The sequence below is a fragment of the Physella acuta genome, unplaced genomic scaffold (assembly GCF_028476545.2).
Source record: "Physella acuta isolate Inbredline_101_S28 unplaced genomic scaffold, ASM2847654v3 ptg000605l, whole genome shotgun sequence".
Lineage (NCBI taxonomy): Eukaryota > Metazoa > Mollusca > Gastropoda > Physidae > Physella > Physella acuta.
In genome coordinates, this window is record NW_026732124.1 from 14,558 (window position 1) to 35,000 (window position 20,443).

General features: G+C 33.8%; 2 protein-coding genes across 2 annotated transcripts in view; one reads left to right on the top strand and one right to left on the bottom strand.

The window, feature by feature from the left end:
- Window positions 1–893: 893 nt before the first annotated feature.
- LOC131947748 (inverted formin-2) lies at window positions 894–14,202 on the top strand. The gene is made up of 19 exons (XM_059309038.1): window positions 894–993; window positions 1,893–2,118; window positions 2,949–3,141; window positions 3,742–3,857; window positions 4,133–4,292; window positions 4,810–4,883; window positions 4,990–5,091; window positions 5,399–5,481; window positions 5,611–6,383; window positions 6,573–6,688; window positions 7,122–7,286; window positions 7,651–7,908; window positions 8,467–8,645; window positions 8,756–8,876; window positions 9,459–9,620; window positions 9,809–9,917; window positions 10,270–10,590; window positions 11,394–11,559; window positions 12,028–14,202. The coding sequence occupies exons 2-19, from the start codon at window positions 1,951–1,953 to the stop codon at window positions 12,515–12,517; spliced, it is 3,756 nt and encodes a 1,251-aa protein (XP_059165021.1). The 5' UTR covers window positions 894–993; window positions 1,893–1,950; the 3' UTR covers window positions 12,518–14,202.
- Window positions 14,203–16,612: 2,410 nt separating this feature from the next.
- The window catches only part of LOC131947747 (allene oxide synthase-lipoxygenase protein), a 25,679-nt gene continuing 21,848 nt past the window's right edge, over window positions 16,613–20,443 (bottom strand). Inside the window, exons 14-15 of the mRNA XM_059309037.1 lie at window positions 17,550–17,716; window positions 16,613–17,076 (exon numbers count right to left, since the gene is read on the bottom strand). Coding sequence (XP_059165020.1) covers window positions 16,962–17,076; window positions 17,550–17,716 — 282 coding nt within the window. The 3' untranslated portion in view covers window positions 16,613–16,961. The remainder of the gene's footprint in view (window positions 17,077–17,549; window positions 17,717–20,443) is intronic.

Sequence of the window (20,443 nt, forward strand, 5' to 3'; positions counted from 1 at the left end):
TTGAAGATGGTAAATTGGGACGTGTCATTAATAATGTGCATGCAAATGTCCGTATCTCGATCATCTGTACATCCTGCATCAACTTTAACCTAACCTTCCAAGGTTGCGTACTTGCATTCCATTGGAGCCTTTGTATTTGAAAAATAAACGCTAAATTCATCCAGTCCCTTTAGGAATCGTCCATACATGACGTAACACTGCATTAAAGTAAATGTGATAATTTACTCTGGCCCCATCGTCACATTAAAGTCAGAAATGATGTCACTCAGCCCCCTGCCCGCGGTGCACGTCCATCCACTCCCTCATGGACGAAATATAAAGCCAATTAATTAACCATTTGTACCCCAACCCAGACGTTTTAAGTTTTAAGGGCCTCTCCCCTGGAAGTTTAAAGTGCCCCTTTGAAATTTTTAAGCAATACATTATATTCATTTAGCTTGCTTTTTATCAAACATTTTAGATATAGATCTTTATTCATAGAGAACAGACCTAGATCTAAGTTCTGATTTAAAACAAGAGAGCATATAAATAACTAACTGGACGAGGTGAGAGAGGTGGGAATGGGGGTGGGCAGGGGTGCATTATTATAAACATGCCATTTTTGACGTGCTGATTTCTTCACATCCTAGGCCAAAATTATTTTTCTCAATTTTAAATGCGTTTGTAAAACAGACAACACATTTTTTCTAGAAATAAATTATGTGTTTCCTTAGACATTGGTCTAAATCTTATATCTAAGCAGTAAAAATTAACCGACAGTTTAACTTATTTTCGAGTTTGAACGCATGTTTATGTTTAAAATAACAAAAGAAATAGAAAATTCAGCAGCCAAACTAAAAGAACTAGGCCTTGCATAGCTTAACCTACTTAGGTAGGCTTAGATAGAGGCTCAGGTAAATTTTAAGCATGGCGGGGATTTCAAAGAAGCAAGAGGATGAGTCATAAGTCTTGCGATATTGTTACATATTACAACGTTTGTGTTGTATAAAGAGGGTAAGATCGATTGCAAAATATAGATCTAATTTAGAATCTACAATTTAGAGATAGATCTAGATCTTCTAGATTACAATTACAAACTAAGCCAGTCGTCTAATTTGCATTTTAATTTTACTGATTTTGGTTTAAAATTAAAAGAAAAGTTAATTTTATTTATTAAATTATTTAGACTAGATCTAGATCTAGATCTAGTAGCCTTATTTGAATTTCATAATAGATCTAGAAATCTAGATCTAGAATCTAGATCTAGATCTAGACCTAATTCTAAATCTATTGTAATTTTGTAATTCATTGTAATATTTGTATGCTTCATTTATGACTGTCACCTTTCACAACTTTCAGGCCATTTTTTAAGCCTAATTTAATTGACCTAAAGCTAGGCCTATCAGTATCTACTAGATCTAACTACTAGATCTAGGCCTATCTAATATCTAAAAAAATCTATCTAGATCTAGATTCTAGATTCCTTTATCCATTTTTAGTGTGTGTAGTAGTAGCACACCTGCTACCTGCATCCTAAAACTAAAAGTCAAACTAGCCTTCACTGGCATATATAATCTAGATCTAGTCTAGGGCCTAATCAGAATCACACAAAAAATTGCATTAGAGTCTTAAGACACAGGCCTGCCTATATTACTATTTTATATAGGCCTAAACAAAATGTCTATTCATATTTGTGACTACTGTAGTATTAGAATAGGCCTAATTAATTCAAATAAATAGGACATCTTGACAAGATATCTGTTTATTTAGAAAAAATAAAATTAATAGACCTAGAATCTAGATCTACATATTACCTAGATCTAGGTCTATATTATTTGATGTTAAAACTCAAATTGTACCTTAACAATTGGCAGCTATAATAGCCTAACTTGTAATCCATTCTTTTTACACAGCAAATATAAAAAAAAAAAATCAAATGATTGAGCACCTTCACTACACTTCCATTCTAAAATGAATACTATTAGTGACCCCAATGCAACAATAACTTCCCAACAAATGGAGCATTATCTTGATGATTGTGAGCCAAAAACCTGTGTTCTTTACTCACATTCCCCATCTGTACAAGTGTATTATGCGCTTCGCAGCCGTCTTGAGTCTAGTTCAGAAGCTTGGTTACAGGTGAGTACATTTTTATTTACACTTGCAAAATGCCTAATGAGTTATTTTTCAATCACGCAGTTTGGTTTTGCTTTTTAATGATAGTTTTTTCCAAGACCTGCTTTTTTATTGTTAAGTGTCTAAAATAAATTGCCTACCAAAAAACCTCATTTTTCTTTTTGTAAGTTCATTGCAACAGTATTTACATGGATAAAATACTTAGAAAAAATACAAAGTGTTTTTTGTGCACTAATCATTTGTAATATATTTGTCTGAATGCATAAATTTTAGTAAATTAATAATAAAACATAAAATAAATCTGGATCTGATCCTGGGCTTAAGACATCCTTGAGTCCACCCAGCTCTGATGGGTATCTACCTTAACTACCTGACTCAAGTTAGGGAAGCAAAGCAGCATGCAAATAGAACTTACTACATTATCCTTATTATCCTTTCAAATTTGAAGTATCAAAAACTGATTTAGTCCATAGTTAAAATACAACAAAGATTTTTAAAAATATATAAAGGGAAACAACTTGTTTTGAACAAGTTAAGTCTTTTAACAATAAATTAAAAAAAAATGACACCTTGTTAATGACATATAAAGTAATGAGAGACAAGTATCAATATGGGCTACAGTTAATTTTATTGCCCCCACATATGGTATGTTTAATTCTAGATTAATGGTAAGCTATCTTGTTTTCAATGATCTGTAGGGAAACACTGAACTATTATAGTTGTATAATTTTATAGTTGTATATGTTTATTCACTTAATTTGCTTAAGATGAGATTTAATGAAAATGTAGTATGAATTTGTCTATTTACTAACTACAGTTTTTTTTATTTTCAGGAATTTATTTCTCTTGATGGCCTTGACAGTTTGTTAGACTCCCTGGGTCACATGACAGGCTCCAAATTTTCTGGATTTTCAGATGCCATATTGCAGATTGATTGTCTTTCATGCATTCGGGCTGTGCTCAATTCACGTGTGGGTATGGATACACTTGTCAACAGCAGGGATGGTATTTATAAACTTCTCAGAGGTAATTCAAGACAAAATATGTTACATTAACTTTTTTTTGTTAATTTCAACTGTTTGAAAACTAAGTTTTTGTACAAATCCCGTTGCTTATGTCTATTGGAAGTTTGGGTACTTTTATGCCCCGTTCCATTATTGTATTCAGGTTCTCTCTTGTTTGTATCACTGTTAGGGTTCTAGAAAAATAAATATCTAGAAAACTACCAGTCATTTTCATTTCAAAATGGCTTAGTTTTGTTTTTAACGTTTAAGATAGGTATGTATATTAGTACCGTCTTCTATATTGTAGCAGAAATCATGAAATTATGAACCAATCCAAAAGCAGTTTCAGAAAATGTTTTACTTTTGAATTGTTAGAAACAGTAGAAGTTTGACACAAGCTGAAACAACATGAATTTAAATTAGACCTAATAGTTAAGAAAATTCTTAAAAGTGATCAAATTTTAGGTGGTATTGTTAAAAAAAAAGTTAATAACTGAATATGTTTAGGCTTAGTTTTAGCTTATTTTTGTTTAAAAATGTCCAAATTTTAATTCATACTGATAACTTGTTTGTATCTAATCTAAGCTTTATGGCTTTAGGTAAAGTTGTCTTTCTTGTTTAGGGTTTGATCTGGCAAATACCTTGCCAAGAAAACATGTGATGGAACTGTTGTGTGCTGTCTGTGTATACAATAAAATGGCACATCGACGTTTGCTTGAAGCTTTAGATAAATACAAGGTAGTTACAAATGAAGATTTTCAAGTTATTATCATTTCATCTTTTTTTTAAAAATGTTTTGTAGAAGTTTTTTTTTAGCATGTTTTTTTTGTCATTGATTTATTTCTATTTTTTTTGCGTTGGCATTAATTTCAATATACTAAACCAAAGAGAAAGAAAAGCAAAATACATGATCCACTATTATTATGTTTTATCATAGGGAAAAAAGCATGTTTAAAAATAGAAAGTAATCAGCTTATTTTTTTGCATGTTTATCGCTTATTTGCATGTTACAGAAAATGAAACACCTCTATCATCGCTTTAGTTTTATTGTGAATGAATTAAAAATGGCTGAAACTATCCCCCACAAGACATGTGTGCTTACGCTGATTAATTCAGTGATTTGCTCAGCAACAGATAGATTAACTCGATGTCGAATAAGGAATGAATTTATTGGTTTGTACTATTTAACTTCTTGTTAAGCTTTAGTTAGTGAAAAATTTGCTCAATGTGTTCATAAAGTTTGACTAAAACATTTTAGAAATGGTAGCAAATTAAAGTGACCATGCTCAGCTCAAAACTATCTTACCCTTAAGAAAAACAAATTATTGTATTTTTTATCTAAGACATTTATAATTTATAGTAACATTTTATATTAAAGTTTTTGATTTATTTAATTTATGTTCAAGTATATTGCTTCATCAATTAATGTTAGAGAAGTTTGCAGGGGCTAGCATTTTTCCCTTGCTAATTTAAATTAGCACAAGATGTTGAAAATTAGATCAGTATGTGCCTTGACTGAAGCATCTTTGAATATTCCTTAGTTAATTTTAATTAATTGTTTTACTTTTAAATGTGAATAGATATTTTATTTTAAGAAATCATACTTCTCAGAATACATCTCATTATTGTAAGTAGTTTTGTAGATAGAAATATTTACTCTACTTTTGAATGCTAAATGAATCTTCTTCAGGATTAACACTGTTGGATGTACTTTCATTCCTGCAGAGAGAAGATACAGATGAGGATCTGTATACACAGCTACAGGTAACAAAGTACTTTTCTTTTAGTATTAACATTTAACTGGTGATGGAATATTATTTTTTATATTACTGGATAAAAGAGTTAGGATGAATGTATTAAAATTTTGCAGGTGTTTCAAGACAAAAAGCATGAAGATGAGACAACTGTTGATCCGGCAGCGAACTTAGACTTTAATGCCCCACAAGATTTAGCTGATGCCATCCAGTCTAAGGTAGACAACTCAAAATGTAGAAGCTTTAATTTTTTTAACCCTTTAGACTTAACAGAAGGGAAATATCTCTGCCAAAATCAGTACTTTAAGAAGAAACAAACAGTGAGGAACATTGACGAGGGTGTTAAAAGATAATTTTAAAAAATTTTCATTTTGATGTTTAAAAAAAATTATCAGACAGTTTTTTTTAAAAGATGTTCTGCACAATGCATTTGTTTCATTAGTTCTAGTACAAATTTGTTTCATCATTTCTCATACAAATAGTATTGACCCTCTATTATTTATTGGTGTTTTTTATTCTATTTAGGTGTTTGGAGGCCCCAAGATGGTGTCCTTTGTTAATATTCTTCAAGATCTTTTGGCCATTGAAATGCAGCAAAAATCCAAAAGGTTGCCATTTTTTAATGTATAAAAAGATTTAAGCTCAATTTAAAAAAAAAATGTTTCGTTAGCCTTCCAATCCTGGTTTTTTTATTCTCAGTTTTTGATCCTTTTAAAGCTACTTATCTATACTTTCAGTGAAATGTTGTGGCAGTTACTTGAGAGACAGACACATCATCTAGTTCACTGTGTTGATGACATTGACACATACACCCTTTGGGATACAGAAGTAACTTGCCAAGTGCTCACATCAGCCACTGGAAAAAATGAAGTGCCTTCTATATGTCGGGAAACACCACAAAATACCAGAAAACACAGGTGCCAGAGCGAGACTGAGAAAACCCTCCACAAACAGACATCCTCCTCATGCGTTGGTCGAGAGAGTGGATCCTCCAAGACCTCTGCTGACTCGGGTTATCTCGGATGCGAAGACAAGCTAAGCCCTCAAGGCTACAACACAGACACTAGTCCTAATGACAGAAACTTGAAAGAAATCACAGGCAGAATCAACAATGCCGACAACTGTTATGGCACCAGAAAAAGAGCAAACAGTCACGGCGTTCTGAAAACAAACACCCGGCATGTCAGCATGTACGACAACATGTCACCTGATAAACTACCACCAAGGCAGTCGACCCCTTCAACACGGAGAAAAAACTCTGGACCAAATTTAAAACATGACATCAAAGAGGAGTCAAAGATATCGCCTGTTCAGAAAATTGTTCTTAACAAAATAAACACACCAAAACTGAACTTAATTGGAGATAAATTAAAAAATCCAGATCCTACTGACCAGCCAAGAACCCCACATGGACATTGCAACTACCTGAATTATCAACGTAATCGTATCGCTTTCCCAGCTAACCCAATGAGAAACTTAAAGTGGATCAAGCTAGACCAGTCTGACATTGGTAAGAAAATAGTTGGATTTCTGTTTTTTTTGTCCAGTTTATTCTCATCCTGTCTGTACTTTTTCAAAGCCTCCATGTAATCACATTCAATTATTGCTTCAAACCATTGAAATAAATTAAATTAAAAATAGTTTAGTTAGTAAATGTAGAGAAAAAATAGTTGACATTTTAAACTTTTGTGTATTACAGGGTTATATCCCCACTGCATCTGGTCCAATGTTGATGTCTCAAAGTTCAAAGTGCAGCCAGATTTTCAACAGATGGAAGAATTGTTTAGAGACAAATCAACTTCAGATGGAACAGATGTAAGTTCTTACAGTATTGTGTTCTTATATGGGACATGGAAGGGACATGATCTCTGTAAAAAATATTGCAGTTGTTAATTTTAGCAAGATTTGGATGGAAATTTTGCTATATCCTCAACACTTTTAGTGTTCATAGTTAAAAAACAACATAAATATATGATTTCTGTTAAAGTACTACCAAGACAAAGCTTGATTTGTCTGACGTTCAAGGTTAAATATTGCCAAGACCAAGCTTGGTTTACATAATGATCTGAGTCTTTGTGAAAATATTATTACTACCAAGACTGACATTCACATTTAATATATTTGGGTTTATGATTTTTGTAGATTAACTTATCAGTGGTACTTCTTACTCTACTGTATCAGCTCCAATTTAGAGTTTGCAAGAGATTATTTAATATTTCCTTGTTTTAAAACAAATCTTTGTCCACAGGTCCCTCTGTTGAGCAACAAGTCCAGGGTTTGCCTGAATCTGTTCCTGAATCGCCTGGATGAGGAACCAACTGAGTTGATAAAGAAATTTGCCTGTGGTGATGGGTCTGGTCTCCCACTTCATGTCATTAAAAACTTGATGGATATCTTACCTGACAGCAATGAGGTATGGATTGCCCTGGCCAGTCTGTTGGCTAACAATATAAATAATATGCCACAAAGTGGAGACTATTTTCATAAGCGAAGGGATGCAACTCTTTGTAAAATAACATGTAAAAAATATTAATAGTCAATTTCAAGGGTAAATTAAAAAAATTAAAGTATTAAAAAATATATTGCTCTACATTCAGTTATCTACCAGTTGGATGACAATATATACCAAATATACATCCAAGTTAAAAAAAATGTCTTAAAAAATATTTATTTGCTAAGATTGAATTATTCAGCATTATATTTCACTATATTCAATGATCTACCAGATACTGTACTTTTAATTAAATTTTCAAAATGAAAATAAATTGTTATTGCAGATAAAGCACCTGAAGTATTACAATGGCAATCTACTGGACTTGGGTCAAGCTGAGCAGTTTGTCATGCATCTGGCTGACCTCCCTGATTACTACACCCTGTTGCTGGGTCACTTGAGACGAGCCGAGTTCTCTGTGACACTTCCACAAGTGAGCTCTCTACTGGCCAGTATGATGGAGACATCAAGAGTTATCCTAAACAGTGAAGGACTCAAGGAAGTCCTTGTTCTGATCCTACGCATTGGGAATTTCCTAAATCATGTAAGTCTAGTTGCTGCATGGTGTTATTGTTGTTTTATTACAGAATTAAATTACAAGTTTTAAAATTTTTGTTTTCAACTTTTTTTGTTATATTTATCTAGTTAAGTTAATAATTTTATTGCTTATTACACATTAATTTTTCTTAGAAAAAACTATTGTACCCATTGAATATCTTCATCATTGGAATGCTGGATGTGGTTTAATAAATCTGGAAAATTAAAAGTGTGCAATAATAAAATAGCATATAAAAGAAAAGACCTCTTCTCTGTAGCACAAATTACTTTTCTATAATTGCTTTCAACTTTTTCCAAGTTAATCACCCCCTAGAATATTTTTGGTTATATGGTGTTAGTAGTTAAAACAATCACTTACTGAATTCATACATTTTTGTCTATATTGTGGTGATATTTATTCTCCAACTTAAAACTCAATTTTCACATTGGCATACAGGCTTATAGCAACCAGTTTATGACTGGTAAATACTGGTAAATTGATTTGCAATCAGCATAACAAATGGGCTTTTTAGGCTTTAAAAAAATGTTGTCTTTTCTTTTCTAGGGCCAGTATAATGGTTATGCTTGTGGCTACAAAATTGACAGTTTAATGAGGCTATCAGAGGTCAAGTCTAGGGAGACTGGACACAATTTGGTCCACTTTCTGGTCAGTTTGGTTGAGTCCAGCGATGATCAGCTGTTGAACTTCCTCAGTGAGATTCCAAAGCTGGAAAAAGCTGCCAGGTTGGTGGATAATTTTTTCTCATTGGTTTCTTGTTAGATAAAGAATTTTTTTAAAGAAAATATTATGATAGAAGCAAGTAAAATGTCTTAAAAACTAATTTTGTCCTTAGCTCCAGCCCTTCTCAGATTAAGGCAGACTTTGATAAAATGAACACACACATCAACGTCTTTGTTAGACATCTTGCTGCCGCTCATCCATCCATCAGGGATCAGTTTTCCACATTCCTTGAGGTAAGTTTTAGTGTCACTGTTGTGGATACATCCGTCTTAAGTCATCCATCCAACAGGAATCAGTTTTCCACCTTCCTTGAGGTAAGTTTTAGTGTCACTGTTGTGGATACATCTGTCTTAAGTCCGTGAGTTTTCAGCTTTGTTTAAGATATCAATGACAATCTATGAAAAGCCACCTCCTTCCTTTCAAGTACATTATGCATCTTTCTAAATTGTTATGTAAGTTTGGGAATGGATGAGCTGTATAACTGGACCTGGCCTTTCTGATTGGACCTGGGGAAGACCCACAAATCCCTTTTAGGTCCACCTATAGCTGCATAAATATAGATAAAGAAAATTGAAAACAGAACTTAGTACTAGTAATCAATTGTAAATATAATATTACAATTCTCCAAAAAAAGGTAAAACAAAAACAGTATTCTGTTTTGTTTACTGTTAAATAGACAATAAAATTTGTGTTAAACCTACAACCATGATGCACAAAATACCCAGATTCCCACCCCCACTAAAAGCAGATCTACAGTGTGGTTTGTGGAAACATTTGTAAACAAAGGCCCTAAAAAGTTTCTTTTTTTACACTAGGAAGTAAAAACTGCATTCAGAGAGCTTCAATCACAAATAACAGAACTAAAGCACCTGTCTCAGAGACTGGCAGAGTTCTTTTGTGAGGCTGAGTCGTTTGAAATTCAGCACTGTTTTCAGACTTTGCTTGAATTTTTCAAACAACTGAGACTATGTCGACAGGTAACTACGTCTAATTTACTGTTACCAATGCTTATTAAAAAAAAAATTCACTCACTAACGAAAAAAAAATCCTGTTTTTTTAACTTGTTTTTAATGTAACTAAATAAAATTATTTTATGATACTTATATCAAGTAACTTTTTCAATACGTTTAAATTATGATGAATGTTATAAAAACCTTTTTTGCAGGAGGTGGAGCTAATGAAGAAACAAAAGTCAGTGGCTGTGAAACATACAAACATGTTCATTCAACAAATACGGTCAAAGCATTTTGCTCTAAAATTTGGACTTGATGCAGGTATATCCAAAATAGACTTAAGGGAAGGAACCCAGTTAAAATATTTGTGTTGAATTAATTTTAAACTATGTAAAGAGAGGAGTGAATTGTTGTATTTCATTCAGCTACTTGTTGAAACTTTTGTAATAACTTTAGTCATTTTATCACTTTCAAAGTTGGTATTTTTAGTTAATGACTAAGTACATTAGTGCTGTTCTAAGTAATAGTCTTACATTTTCTTACCATTTTTACAAAATTGCAATGCAAATTCTTTTTAATATTTTTAACGTTGATACCGTTTTTCAGAATGCAGTTATTTTATAAAATTTTTTGTTTGTTAGTCTTGAGATAAATTTTGTCTGGGTTTTTGAAGGTGCTAGCTCTTCAATGGTGGAGGAAAGAAAACCCTTGATGGACACAATTCTGACTGAGTTACACCGTGGCAATTTCAAACCAACTTTAGTGCCTGCTTCTCAACCCATCCCACCGCCTGATGTCATCAAAAATTCTCCTGCACAACGCAAGGGAATCAATTCAGGAACAACAACTCCTGATCGTGATCTAAACCCCATGGAGTTGTCCCACATCAGTTTGCTAGGAACACCAATGATGAATCGACCCTCCAGTGAGGCTTATGATGAAGACCTGACAATTACTGCGCTGACTACAGCACCTAAGATGGTCACTAGCTCAGGTAAAGATTTGACTTATTTGATACATATCTCACAAAAGGACACAACATATGATTCAATCTAAAATAGCGTCCTTCACTAAAAATTTATTAAATTAAAATTGTAAGATTGTTATCTCTTTATCTCACATAGTTTGCATACAAAGTCAGGTTATAGAGCACAAGATTCCTAACATAAAAGCTTGGGGTGTGGTTCCCAGGCTGGAATCTGTAAAAAATAAAATCCCAAAATCCACCTTTCCTTAATGAGAACCTAACTAGTTGAGTAAAGTATGTCAATGTGGCTGAGTGTTGTACTGTCCACACTACCCCTTCATACCCAGGTTCAGGGGTTGGCGTGGTCGAGTCGGTAAAAGCTCATGGTTGCTAAACCGAAAAGTCTCGAGTTCGAACCCCCGGGTAGATGAGGCTCGTTAGCTGGGGACAGCCACTCTTCTAGGAGAGACAACTCCAAAATCAAACAACTGCTGCCTTATAGGTTGTTCTTGGATGGACAAAGAGTTAATGGCCTCAATGGCGCATAACCAGTTGACACGTATACTTAATTGTGATGGAGGCGTGTTCGAGTCGACTAAAAAGTCATGGTTGATAAATTTGAAAAAGTCTCGAGTTCAAACCCTCTGGCAGATAAGGCTCAATCCCTTCCAACACTAAAAATAAAGAATGAAGAAGAAGAAGATACCCAGGTTTTAAAGAAACATGATCTTACCATTCTCTGCCTTACGGAAAGTAAGGGGAGAAAAATGGTACTTTACTTGGCTGGTATAACAACCATAATATACCGGTGTTTCTACTCCTTCTTACAGTCAAAAATTTACCTGATGGCTTGACATCCACTGCTGCTGGTGTGGCCCCACCTGTGATGTCCATACAGGGTCAGCTGACCAACACTGCATCATACCGATCAAGAAGCCATTATAGAAGTCGCAGTGATCTAGCGGACTCTATCAATGTCACCAAGAAATGGATCAGGTCAGTGAACTTGACGAGGTTCATTGTAAATTAATTTGACTAGTTTAAATGGTTGAAATATTTTTATAACAAATGCAAGTAGTTTTATAAATATTACCAAATTTTTTCAGTTGATTAGCAACCCTAAAAAATTGTTTTTTTTTTGTTTAAATAAATTTAAGTTATAATAATTTATTTAAATTTTCCCACTGTAACAGTAACAAAATCAGTTTAATTTTGACAACCATCTCGAGCAAGCTTCTCTTTCAGCATGATTATAAATATTTTATGATATCTTTTTACTTGTCAGTTTGTTTGAGCCTCGTGAAAAATAAATTTATAAATCAAATATTTAATTTTGTAACTTTGACCTATAGTCTAGTTAAAAAAAATCTGTAAACAAGTGGGAAACTTGCGAATCAGCGGGTATTCCCACTGTGTTCTCTAACACTATTGGACACCTGGAGCCACCCGTATCTCACTTGACAGTTACAACCTATCTCACAGGTACCAAGAGCAAATACGCCTGGACAACCTGCCGGCCACCCTGGCCATACCAGAGAGCTCACTGATGCTGGCCACGCTAAACCTGGAGGCTGGCGCCAAACGTTATCCGCAGTCCGTAGCGCTGGTCGCTGGTCCGACAATCGAGCTTCCGAGGTCTGATAACGCAAACACTGAGCAGTGTGGGTTCGTGCGCAATGGCAAAAAAGGTGAGAGGAAGTCGGGTGCGCTGTCCAATTTCTTTAACAAGATTTCTAAGAAAGTACTCAAACAGAGAAACAGTGGTGATGGAGGGACGAGGACGGATGGGCACGCTGGTGGACAGCAGACAGGAGAGAATATGAAACCTCCACTGGGTAAAGCCTATAGTGCTAAATATAGCAGCGAAGACAAGGAAAATGTTCACTATCAAGATTTGCATAGAAAAAATCCTGTTCGTCTCTCCAATCGCTTCAAAGGGAAATCAGTTAAATAGTAAAATTTATCAGTGAAGATTGGTATTTTTGAAGAAATTTTAAAATTTGCTTTTGCTGTTTAGATTTAGATGTTAGTTTTTTTTTCATGAATAGTTTCATAAACAGTGCTTGTTTTGTTAATAGATTATTCGATAACTTGAATTAAGCAGTTACTATTAACTATTTTAGGATGTATTTCCTATTGGAACTGTAGCAATAAATGGCAACTCTTCTTTTTTTCTAAGCAGTTAAAAATATAAACTGGACATTAATCTTGATCAAGAATGCTCAGTCATCCTTGAATGTTATATGACTTATAAGAATGAATATAAAACTAGTTCTTGAATATGATGTTCTACCCTGCACTCTTGTAAAAATTTTGGCACTTTTTCCTATAATAGATGTTCATATTTGTTGGTGATATTTTTTTTTCTTCTTCTAACTTTTTGTAACTTAGATTGAGGCGAATCTTATTAGTGTGCAGTGCTTTTGTTTTGCTGTGCTTTAATTATTTCGACATAGTCAGATGTACTAGTCACTAGTTTTTTCTTTTTACTTGGATATTTTGTGATATTTGTTGTGATGGATCTTGGTGAGGGGGCGTCGGCTTGGTAGTTTTGCTGTGTCAGTTTGCTTTGTCTTCCAGAGACCGCTAAACATCTTTTATTTTTTTATTGATGTGCTTTCTAAAATTTTGTTTTTATTGTCATTTCTCTTAGGAAATTAACTTGTTTCAAACTTAGTGCTTTATTTATTTTTTAAATTTCTTTTTTTTACTAGAGGTGAAAACATTTACTATAGTTGATTGGTAGATATTTTTCTTTTTTAATTATTTTTTGTTGCAAATTTTTTTCTTATATATTTTTATTGTAAAAAGAACGTGTGCAAACAGAGGTGTATAGATTGTTGTATTTATTTTTGTTGTATGAGTTTTAATTCTGTTGTGATGGAGTACAATCAATGTACAATTTATGCTCACGTCTGAAGGTTGTGAAGAACTTAGGGACTTCTGCAGACTGTTTATGCTGCTGTTAGGGTTTGTGATAAATTGATGGAATGATGCGGATAAATTACGCTATCTTTAATGTAATAGAATGCTTTAATTCTGTTAAGAATTGTTGCTAATGGGTTGTGATTATTTGAAGCAAGAATTCAAGTTATATTTCTGTTTCTATATTGTAATGCTGTGGATTACAAGAGTTGTGTATTAATCATGCAATGATAACTTTATAACACTTTATTGTTTCATAAGTATTATACTACTTTGCGATCAAATCCAAACTATGATTTTGATCCTCTGTCACTGCCCTTTGAAATCTGATCAAGCTAACTTCCAACTTTGTACAGTTATTTATTTTCCTTCATGCCAGTTTTTGACAATCTATTTTGCTACAATATTTTTAAAACAATTTTTTTACAAAATGTTCTGAAAAAATGAAATACACATTTACATATTTTTTGTACATGTAACTTTACACACACTGTTATTTACCTACTGTTCACAACTGTATTGAAATTTGGAGTCTTTCAAATTTAAAGATCAGACCATACATCTTTAAAATATTTGCTAGTCTTTGTAATAACAACCATTCATCTTTAAAATATTTCCTAGTCTTTATCTTACATTTTTAGATGCATTGTGTCATTTTTTAAATATGACATAATAATTTCCTTAGAGCTACGGAATAAAGTGCTTTTTTGCTGATTTCTTGTTTTTTTGTTCTTATTGAAAATGGCACATTGTGTGCAAGACGTATACCTGAGAATTTTTACCCAGTAGAAATATTTTTTAGCAGGTCATGTCATAAAATTGATGAATATACCTTTGCCACTACTACAGTTCTGTTCTGCTGTCGTGTAATGCTAGGGGCACGTTGGAATAAAACAAACCTTGTTGCTAACTACAATTGCATTAGGGACAGCATGGTTAGACAGTAGAGTGTTTGAGTTTAGATCTTGGGTTTGAGTCCTTAGGACATCTCTGTTGGGTACCTTACATTAGGGAAGGTAAAGGCAACTGGACATAGAGCTGATCACACTATTCTTTCTATTCTCTGAAACCGGTGAACACTACTTCATATGCCCAATAGCATTTAAAGGTTACTTAACTTTTTAAAATTATATTATGTAACTTATGAGACTAACTTTAAATTTTAAGTGTTTGACAGAATTCCCAGATAATTTGAATACATTGAACTCTCTTGCTTGTGTATTGGTCACTTTAAGAACAGCTTTATTTCTGGACAGATAATTATTGGATAATCTGGCCAAATTAAACACATGACTTTGGGTTGGTCAAAGAAAGTTATAAACCTTAACCAAAATGGGTAAATAATTTATATTCTTTTTCTATGTTACTGCACTTTTTTCTGTTATTTTGTTGGATAGTAAACAATTACAATACATACACATCATACACATACATTTTACCATTGACTAACCACAGTGACAACAGTGAAAGGGTTAAAGTAAATCCAACAGTCTTCAATGTTGAATGGAATAAGAAAAATCTACCACTTCATCTTAAGGGAATTTAAGACTAGTTTTTTTTCAATGTTGAGCATTTTAAAATGAAAATTTAGCAGATGAACAAACATTTTGAACCGTTGTTATGTTTGATAAAGCCATAAAATTGTACAATTTTTTTTTACAAAAGCCATTTTTTTTTGTGTTGACAAATTTATTGAATCAAGTAGATATATATAAATAAAACAAAGGCATTGTTAAGTTAAGCCGAACGGCTGTGATCTAAAACAATGGATTTGAAGAAAGTATAGTAAAAACCTCTCCAACCAAATGTTTTTAAAAAAAATATCTCTGAGGCTAAGAATTTAAAAAAAAAATGTCTTGGGAAACACCACAAAAGTGTTAAAAAAAATTCATATTAAAATTAATATTGTAAATAAGTAAAAAACTTTGGATCTGATTTTACATCACAACTTGTTTTCTATGTTCTATTTAGGGTCCTTATTCACAATATAATCGGGAAGGGGGTGGGGGGGGGGGGGGTGGGAAGGGATTTTTCTTGTTCTAATCTTGGGGTGTATATAGATTAAAAAAGAAAATTTCACGGGAACTGTAAAGGGGTCATCCATAAATGACGTCACACTCGTACGGTCCGTAATTTTGTGACGATGTGTGATGAGGGGGGAGGGGGGGGGGGGTCAGATGTTGCGACGTCACATTTTTGCATTATAAATAAACCGGGAGTGATCTCCCCTAAACTTTCTCGAATATTCTAATATAACACTACGTGGGATGGCAACTCGGAATATAAACATGATTTTTGTTTACTTAAACTTTTAAAAATAGAATAAAATCTAGTAGAAAAAAAACAATATTATTAGTTCTTTATAAATTTATATGCGTTTTTTGAGAAATCGGAAATAGCGTAAATTAGTACTTCCTGTCATCGGAAATTACTCAAAATTTGATAGAAGGTAGAGAATTAGATCTTTTACTAACATGTGAAATTTCATGTATCTATCTAAAATAGTACTCAAGTTATAGGCTTTTGAAAAATTCAAAGTAGAAAAAGTACCCCTTCCGGTTGTCGGAAATCGCTCAAAAGTTGATACGGATCTACGATTTTGATAAAATACCTATATATGAAATTTCATCAACATAGCTGTAACGGTACTCAAGTAATCGTGTTTACACACAGACAGACAGACAGACAGACAGACATACAGACAGACACACAGACATACGGACAAGATTGCAAAATTATGTTTTTTCCGTATCAGTGAGGTGTAAAACGTCGAGATTTGTAAAAATCTCGATTTTTTTTTGCACGATTACAATACTTTCTCTATACTTCGTATATACGAGAAAGTAAAAAGCAATGTTAGAAAACGAATTTTAGACGTTATTTCGCGTTTTAGATAACTGTTTTAATAAATTGTAATAGTTTAGACAAGATTTTGGAAAAATATCGATGTTTTTAAAAAATTCAATTGCAATTTTGAGGGGGGGGGGGGGGGGTTGTAGGTTGAGGTGTGACGTCATTTTAGGGGGGGGGGTCTGGCTTTTTGTGACGACGTGTGACGGAGGGGAGGGGGGAGGTAAAAATCGTCAAAAAAAGCGTGACGTCATTTATGGATGACCCCAAAGTTCTCTAGCTTCATAATTTCAGACCTAAACTGAATATGTACAAAAAGTAACAAGAAGCTGGCACCCAATGAACACAAGTTTATTGTAAGATTACTAATAATAAAATATAATTAAATATAATACAATAATACAATAATAATAAAATATTTCAAAGTCTCTCCACAAGTGAAAAATGTAATCTCCTTGAATTAGAAAATGCATACAAACTCAAAACAACAAAACATCCTTACTTTCTTGATAATTTCAATAGGTCAATATTGCGAAAAGATGAGAATCCCTGTAATGTAATGAATTAAAGTTAAAGCCTCAGTCATTGTTACCAGCAGTGTCAATATAGCAAGGGAGTTAAATCTAAATGCTAATGCTGTTGGGGATGTACTCCGGATCCAGGTAGCCATACTGGGGATTTCTTGTTTCGTTTCTTTCTTTTATGATCTTGCTGATCTCCATCAAATCGGAATGGAATCTAAAAATAGAAGATTAAAAACAAAAATAAAACCTACGATCAAAATTGAAAATAATTAGATATATGTAATAAGAACTAAATCATATTTAAAAAAAATAGAACGAAAAAAAAAAAACTATACTAAAAGAAACCAATCTAAGCAAACTTACTTATCCACGAAAGTAATGCGCCCAAATGATTTAACCAAAGTTATCCACAAAAGTAATCCACCCAAATGATTTAACCAAACTTATCCACAAAAGTAATCCACCCAAATGATTTAACCAAACGTATCCACAAAAGTAATCCACCCAATTGATTTAACCAAACACATCCAGGAAATTAATCCGCCCAAAAGATTCAACAAAACTTATCCACGAAAGTAATCCACCAAAATAATTTAACCAAACTAATCCACAAAAGTAATCTACCTAAATGACTTAACCAAAGTTATCCACGAAATTAATCCACCCAAATGATTTAACCAAACTCACTCATCCACGAAGGGCATAGCCTGCGGGTCAAATATGTACTGGACCTCAAAATGGCCGAGACTGTTGGTACCCTTGGTGCTGAGTACTTTGGTGATGAGCATTGTGTCAAGCGTAGTCGATTTATCTGGCAAGCTGTCCAGGATGTCTTTTTCTGTCACACTCGTTTGCTGAAGATATAGAGGAATTTTTGTGTCACATTAGCTTGCTGAAGATATAGAGGAATTTTTGTGTCACATTAGCTTGCTGAAGATATAGAGGAATTTTTGTGTCACATTAGCTTGATGGTGATAGAGAGAATATTTTTTTCTGACTCACTAGTTTTCTGAAGATATAGAGGAATTTTTGTGTCACATTAGCTTGCTGAAGATATAGAGGAATTTTTGTGTCACATTAGCTTGCTGAAGATATAGAGGAATTTTTGTGTCACATTAGCTTGCTGAAGATATAGAGGAATTTTTGTGTCACATTAGCTTGATGGTGATAGAGAGAATATTTTTTTCTGACTCACTAGTTTTCTGAAGATATAGAGGAATTTTTGTGTCACATTAGCTTGCTGAAGATATAGAGGAATTTTTGTGTCACATTAGCTTGCTGAAGATATAGAGGAATTTTTGTGTCACATTAGCTTGCTGAAGATATAGAGGAATTTTTGTGTCACATTAGCTTGATGGTGATAGAGAGAATATTTTTGTGCCACATTAGCTTGATGGGGATAGAGAGAATATTTTTTTCTGTCACACTAGCTTGCTGAAGACATAGAGGAATTTTTGTGTCACATTAGCTTGCTGAAGATATAGAGGTATTTTTGTGTCACATTAGCTTGCTGAAGATATAGAGGAATTTTTGTGTCATACTAGCTTGCTGAATATATAGAGGAATTTTTCTGTCACACTAGCTTGCTGAAGATATAGAGGAATTTTTGTGTCACATTAGCTTGCTGAAGATATAGAGGAATTTTTGTGTCACATTAGCTTGCTGAAGATATAGAGCATTTTTTGTGTCACATTAGCTTGCTGAAGATATAGAGCATTTTTTCTGTCACACCAGCTTGCTGAAGATATAAGAGGAATTTTTCTGTCACACTAGCTTGCTGAAGATATAGAGGAAGTTTTGTGTCACATTAGCTAGATGGGGATAGAGGGAATATCTTTTTCTGTCAAACTAGTTTGCTGCAGATAAGAAAATATGTTATTGATCACATTAGCTTGTTAGCGATAGAGAGAATATCTTTTTCTGTCACACTAGCTTGCTGAATAAATAGAGGAATTTTTGTGTCACATTAGCTTGATGGGGATAGAGAGAATATTTTTTTCTGACTCACTAGTTTTCTGAAGGTAAAGATAATTTTTTTGGTGTCACATTAGCTTGATGGGGATAGAGAGAATATTTTTTTCTGTCACACTAGCTTGCTGAAGATATAAGAGAAATTTGTGTGTCACATTAGCTTGATGGGGATAGAGAGAATGTCTTTTTCTGTCACACTTGCTTGCTAAAGAAATAGAGCATTTTTTTGTCACATTAGCTTGATGGGGATAGAGAGAATATTTTTTTCTGTCACACTTGCTTGCTGAAGATATAGAGGATTTTTTTTTGTGTCACATAAGTTGATGGGGATAGAGAGCATTTTTTGTGTTACATTAGCTTGATGAAGATATAGAGAAATTTTTGTGTCACATTAGCTTGCTGAAGATATAGAGAAATTTTTGTGTCACATTAGCTTGCTGAAGATGTAGAGAAATTTTTGTGTCACATTAGATTGCTGAAGATATAGAGAAATTTTTGTGTCACATTAGGTTGATGGGGATAGAGAGAATATTTTTTTTCTGTCACACTAGCTTGCTGAAGATATAAAGCATTTTTTGTGTCACACTAGCTTGATGGGGATATAAAGAATATCTTTTTCTGTCAAACTAGTTTGCTGAAGATAAGAAAATGTTTTTGATCACATTAGCTTGGTAGCGATAGAGGGAATATTTTTTCTGTCAAACTAGCTTGCTGAAGATATAAAGCATTTTTTGTGTCACATTAGTTTGATGGGGATAGAGAGAATATCTTTTTCTGTCAAACTAGTTTGCTGAAGATAAGAAAATATGTTTTAGTCACATTAGCTTGTTAGCGATAGAGAGAATATTTTTTCTGTCAAACTAGCTTGATGGGGATAGAGAAAATATCTTTTTCTGTCAAACTAGCTTGCTGAAAATAAAACAATATGTTAATGTCACACCTAGGGTAGAGAGTAGGGGTGCATATCTTCAATGACTACCAATGTGCCTACTGTCCAATGACTCACCCTCAAATAAAAGGAATCGATATACATTAAAGAACCCGATGGGGGTAGTGACAGCGATGTCTGCACGTCCACATTCTTATAGCGCTGTGTTGCACTTTATTAAGGCACAATTTGCAGTGTGAGAAAGTTGAGTGTCTGTTAACTTCATGTTGGTGTGTTTCAGGGGCGTAGCGAGGGGGGGGGGGTGCGGACCGCACCGGGTGACACCATTTAGGGGGGTGACACCAAGGCAAAAAATAGCAAAATATATGGAGAAAAACTTGAGGGGGGATGCAAATCGAAAACTTGAGGGGGGGGGGGCGCAAATCGAAAGTTTGAGAGGGGGGAGGGTGCAAATCGAAAACTTGAGGGGGGTGCAAATTGAAAACTTGAAAGTTTGTCCCCGGGAAGGGTCGCAACGCCTCTGGCGGGTGACACCATTAAGTGCCGCACCGGGTGACACCCGATCTCGCTACGCCACTGGTGTGTTTAGTTGCTAAGTGAGGGAGGAGACCTAAGCGTGTTACTAATTCTATCCTCTTCGTCCGTAGTAAAGTCCACTATCTTTGGTAGAGTTGTTCAATGTTTTACATTGAAATTGTCGGACTAGAAATACCATTTTATC

What these genes read in the sequence shown, in the direction of transcription:
- LOC131947748 (XM_059309038.1), top strand. Translation starts at nt 1,951, where the DNA reads ATGAATACTATTAGTGACCCCAATGCAACAATAACTTCCCAACAAATG. An exon ending in AAGCTGGAAAAAGCTGCCAG is followed by an intron (nt 8,646 to 8,755) that starts GTTGGTGGATAA and finishes TTTTGTCCTTAG; the next exon opens with CTCCAGCCCTTCTCAGATTA. An exon ending in AGTTTTCCACATTCCTTGAG is followed by an intron (nt 8,877 to 9,458) that starts GTAAGTTTTAGT and finishes TTTTTACACTAG; the next exon opens with GAAGTAAAAACTGCATTCAG.